At 53.3% G+C, this 4711-nt stretch overlaps 1 protein-coding gene across 1 annotated transcript in view; it reads left to right on the top strand.

The window, feature by feature from the left end:
• Window positions 1-411: 411 nt before the first annotated feature.
• The window catches only part of LOC127584346 (BTB/POZ domain-containing protein KCTD9), a 41368-nt gene continuing 37068 nt past the window's right edge, over window positions 412-4711 (top strand). Inside the window, exon 1 of the mRNA XM_052041066.1 lies at window positions 412-531. Coding sequence (XP_051897026.1) covers window positions 484-531 — 48 coding nt within the window. The 5' untranslated portion in view covers window positions 412-483. The remainder of the gene's footprint in view (window positions 532-4711) is intronic.

Genomic DNA, 4711 nt, shown 5'->3' with positions numbered 1-4711 from the left:
CGGGGTGCAGTGCGACCTCCCAGCTGGTGGGGGGGCGGTGCGACCTCCCGGCCGACAGGGGGCACGACGACCCCTCTCACGTGATCAGGCGGAGGGCGCATCTCCAACGATGCCGCGGGAACAAAACATAAAAGGCGGACACGCGGCCCGCCGGCGGCTGCGGTTACTGAGGTGGTGCCGGGGTTGCCATGGAGAGCGGACGGGCTCTGTTACCGCGGTAACGGAACCTGAGGTCCGGTCACATTTGCTTCCTACTTTGTACCAGGAGCCTTTTCAGGGACGGACCCGTTTCCGGCGGCCCTCCCTCGTCTCCGTCCCGCTGGCACCGCCCCTTCGTCCGATTGGCGGGGGCTGCTGTCGATCTTCCGCGCCCGCGTTCCGAATGGTGGCGGCTCCTGTCAATCAGCTGCCGCGTGCCGTCCGTAACTTCCGGTTTCGGTGAGCGTGTCCGGGAGGGGGGGGTGGGTTCGCTCGGTGGCGGCAATGCGGCGGGTGACGCTGTTCGTGAACGGGAACCACCGGCACGGCAAGGTGCGGGCGGGGGACCGGGGGACCGGGGGACCGGACCCAGACCGAGGGAGGAGGGGGAGGGAGGGGAGGAGGAGGAGGGGGGGAGGGAGGGGAGGAGGAGGAGGAGGGGGGGAGGGAGGGGAGGAGGAGGGGGGAGGGAGGGGAGGAGGAGGGGGGAGGGAGGGGAGGAGGAGGGGGGAGGGAGGGGAGGAGGAGGAGGGAGGGGAGGAGGAGGGGGGGGAGGGAGGGGAGGAGGAGGAGGAGGAGGAGGGAGGGGAGGAGGAGGGGGGGAGGAGGGGGGGGGAGGGAGGGGAGGAGGGGGGGGAGGAGGAGGGGGGGGGAGGGAGGGGAGGAGGAGGAGGGGGAGGGAGGAGGGAGGGGAGGAGGAGGGGGGAGAGGGAGGGGAGGAGGAGGGGGGGAGGAGGGGGGGGGAGGGAGGGGAGGAGGTGGGGGAGGAGGGTAGGGAGGGAGGGGAGGAGGAGGGAGGGGTGGGAGGGAGGGGAGGAGGGGGAGGAGGGGTGGGAGGGAGGGGGGAGGGGGTGGGAGGGAGGGGAGGAGGAGGGGGGGAGGGAGGGGGGGAGGGAGGGGAGGAGGAGGGAGGGGGAGGGGGAGGGAGGAGGAGGGGGGAGGGGGAGAGAGGGGAGGAGGGGGGGAGGGGAGGGAGGAGGAGGAGGGAGAGGGGGAGGGAGGGAGGAGGGGGGAGGGGGGAGAAGGAGGGGGGAGGGGGAGGAGGGAAGAGGGAGGGAGGAGGAAGGGGAGAGGGAGGGAGGGGTGGAGGGGGAGGGAGGAGGAGGGGTGGGGATAAGAAGGGATGGTGGGGGGATGGATGGAGGAGGAGGAAAGAAAAAGGATGGATGGATGGAGGGAGAGGGATGAGGGGAGGGATGGAGAGGTGATTGGGAGGAGGAGTGATGGGGATGGTGGGGGGTGTGGAAGAGGGATTGAGGAGGAGAGAGATGGGAGATGAGGAGAAGGGGGGACGCTGGAGGGGAGGGGGACGGGGAAGGGAGGTGGGAGGAGGAGCGAGGGGGATGGAGAGGGATGTGAGGGGGAAGGGATGGGAGTGGGGGGGCTGAGAGGAGGGGGGTGTAGGAGGGTGGGGATGGAGGGATCTGTCCCTCAATACTATCGATTGGTAAGGCAGGGGAGCTGATGGCATTGATTAACACATGGGAATATAATGTTACTGTCACAGAAGTGGTTGAAAGAAGGGCAGGGGGAACGCATGGTGTAGAATCCTCAGGTGGAATGGAGAGTGTAAAAGAGGAGTTTGCATTGCATTGTCAAGGAATCTAATACAACAGTAAGGAGAGAAATTATTCTGGAAGGTTCTTCAAATAGGACGGTGTAGGTGAAGCTTAGAAATAAGTGTTGATTATGTCGTCCCAGCCTTTCTAATGTTATTTTTGTAACTGTAGTTCATCATGTCAGGAACCATCCTTGTAAATCTTCTCTGGACTCTCCATAACCCCTTTAAATCCTTGCTATAATGAAGTGACCAGAATTGAACACAGCACTGCCGTGCATTATAAAGATTCAGTATGACTTCCCTGCTTTTATACTCTATTAATAAAGCCAGAATTGTTTATATTTAAAACTTCCTCTCCTGCACCCGTTTTTAGTGCTTGTTCTTCATTCTCTATTGCTTCCGATTCCTCTTAGCAGCAGGAACCATTTCACATTTCTCCGCATTAAACTTCATCTGCCAATTCCAGGAGTCTGTCGAGATTCCACTGCAATCCACAACTATCGTTTGGCAGTCATCAGTTTTGTCATCCATAAATTTAGCAATTGTGGCTTGTGCCCCAGATCCTGGTTTTAAGGAGAAGAAATCTTTGACCTGAAAAGCAATGGCCTAATGCTGATCCCTGGAAATGCACTATTTGCCTTCCTCCAGAGTGGAAACAAACCATTTACCCTCTGTATCTGTTACTTTGCCAAACTTGTGTCTCTGCTATCAATGTCCCTTCTATGCCTTGTGTTTCAACTTTGTTGATAAGCTGCTTATATCGGAATTATGTATCACTGACGTATGTCATGAAATTTGTTGTTTTGGAGCAGCTAGTACAGTGCAAGACATGAAGACATAAAGATACTATGTTACAAAAATAAATAACTAGTACAAAGAGGAATAATGAGGGTCGTTGTTCATGGACTGTTCAGAAATCTGATGGATTATGGTGCACTTTATTAAAGGCCTTCTGGTGTCCAGTTATTCCCCTCCATCTGTCACCTTGTCAAAAATTGGTTAAACACACCCCTGCTGGCATGCCTTAATTAATCCATTTTCCTCCAGGAGGGAGGGAGCACAGGTTGAGGCAGGTAAGAGGTCAAGGAGAAAGGGTAGAGACAGAGCCTCGGGTCAAGTAACAAGTTCAAGTGGCGTGTTAAACCTTTAATTCCAAATCCCACAAGTGATGGAACAACACTAAGAACACAAAAGGAAGTAGAAAAGGAGTGTGCTTTGGGCTTTTCAAGCATTCCCCGCAACTCAGTATATTTTTCTTGTATTATCTTCGTTTTCCTTTTGAAATCCAGAAATCCATCCAGTTCTGCTTTGAATACATTCAATGACTGAGCCACCTCAGCCTCCGAGGCAGAGAAATCTAAAGATGCGCCATCCTCCGAGTGAAGAAATTTCTCCTCGCTTCCAGGCCCCAAATGGTCCACTGCTAATTTTAAGATTGTGCCCCCTGGTTCTGGATCCTTCAGCCAGCCATCCCAGGTGCAACAAACCACCTCCTGGAGGAACTCAGTGAGTCGAGCAGCATCTATGGGGGGTAGTGGGGGGAGGAAATGTCGACATTTCAGGGCAAAACCCCGCTGATGCAGGCTTTCGACCTGAAACATCAACTGTTCCTTCCTCACCCCCTCACAGATGCTGCTCACCTGCTGAGTTCCTCCAAGGAGATGGTTTGTTGCTCCAGATTCCAGGATCTTCAGTCTTGTGTCAGCCATCCCGGGAACCAGTCAAGGTGAATCCTCACGCACTCCACTGTCAAAAGTACATCCTTGGTAAGTTCAGGAGACAAAATTGTGCCCAACACTCTGCGAATTGGTCTCATGTGGACTGTGTACAGGGACACTTGGACTGCTTTGAATGTTGACAATTCCCCTCCATCAGCACTTCTGTTTTTTATCGGTGGAAAAAACCTCGATTTTTTCGCGCACTATCCTCCACCGCTGTGTCACTGGTGTGGAAAGTGACATTGTCACAACACAAGCAATGAAGATGGAGAGACTGGAGGAACGAAAGTAGTGTCGCCAGCAGGCTGGGAGGAAGTGTTATTTTGCTGACCCCTTTTTTTTATCCAAGGCAAAGGGCATATCTTTGAGTCAGGGACAAAATCCAAAGCCAAGGGCACAGGACTTGGTGCTAGGGGTAAGGAGCTAGTGAAAATGTGGCGAGAATTTAAAAAAAAAATGGGATTGGTGCGAATGGGTGTTTGATGATCAGTGTGGGCTCGGTGGGCCAAAGGTCCTGTGCCTGTGGTGTGTTCTCTGACTAAGACAGGACCAAGGGGTAGAGACTGGGTTGCGATTTCCATTTTGGGCTAGTGGGAAACGAGACGTGCCTTTGCATTGGAAGCTCTGCCTGGCTTCTGAAATGGATCTCAGCTCAGTGCGTAGTTTTATTATTTTCCAATTGCAAAAGTTTCATGAGACTGATGCCCATTGTACCCAATCCAGCATTACATTTGAGATGCCTGGATCTTCGTTGATGTTCCCTGAATTGATGAAGAGTATGATACCTGTCTGTAGTTGGTCTCTGTATCTTCAGGTTGTTCAAACTTTCCTGCCTGTTGCCAAAATCCCGCCTGTTCTTTAATATTACAGTAGTTTGGAGCGTCCCCAGGTGTAAACCTGTTTAGGGTTTATTTATCCCAGACTTCTGCCTGTTCAGCTGTTAGTTACAAGCCAGTAGTTGCTGACTAAGGGTGTCATAAATTGTCTGCTAATTATTGCCAAATTACGTAGACATTTTGCTCTGGGATGTTTTTATTTTATTTTGACTCTACTAAAGGTGGATTGCTAATTAGACACAAAGACGTGTGGCAACTGTGACTCAGTCTCATCTGAGTCTGCTGGCTGTTGTGTCAGAGCACCCATTGCAAAAGCATGAGTGTGAAATCTTGCCGAGGTGCCAACTTTCAGTTGAAATGTAAAAGATCTATTGGGTGATTTGTTTTGACCCCCCCAG

This window comes from Pristis pectinata, chromosome 29 (genome assembly GCF_009764475.1).
Source record: "Pristis pectinata isolate sPriPec2 chromosome 29, sPriPec2.1.pri, whole genome shotgun sequence".
NCBI classification, from domain to species: domain Eukaryota; kingdom Metazoa; phylum Chordata; class Chondrichthyes; order Rhinopristiformes; family Pristidae; genus Pristis; species Pristis pectinata.
This window is presented reverse-complemented; position numbering and strand designations above follow the sequence as displayed.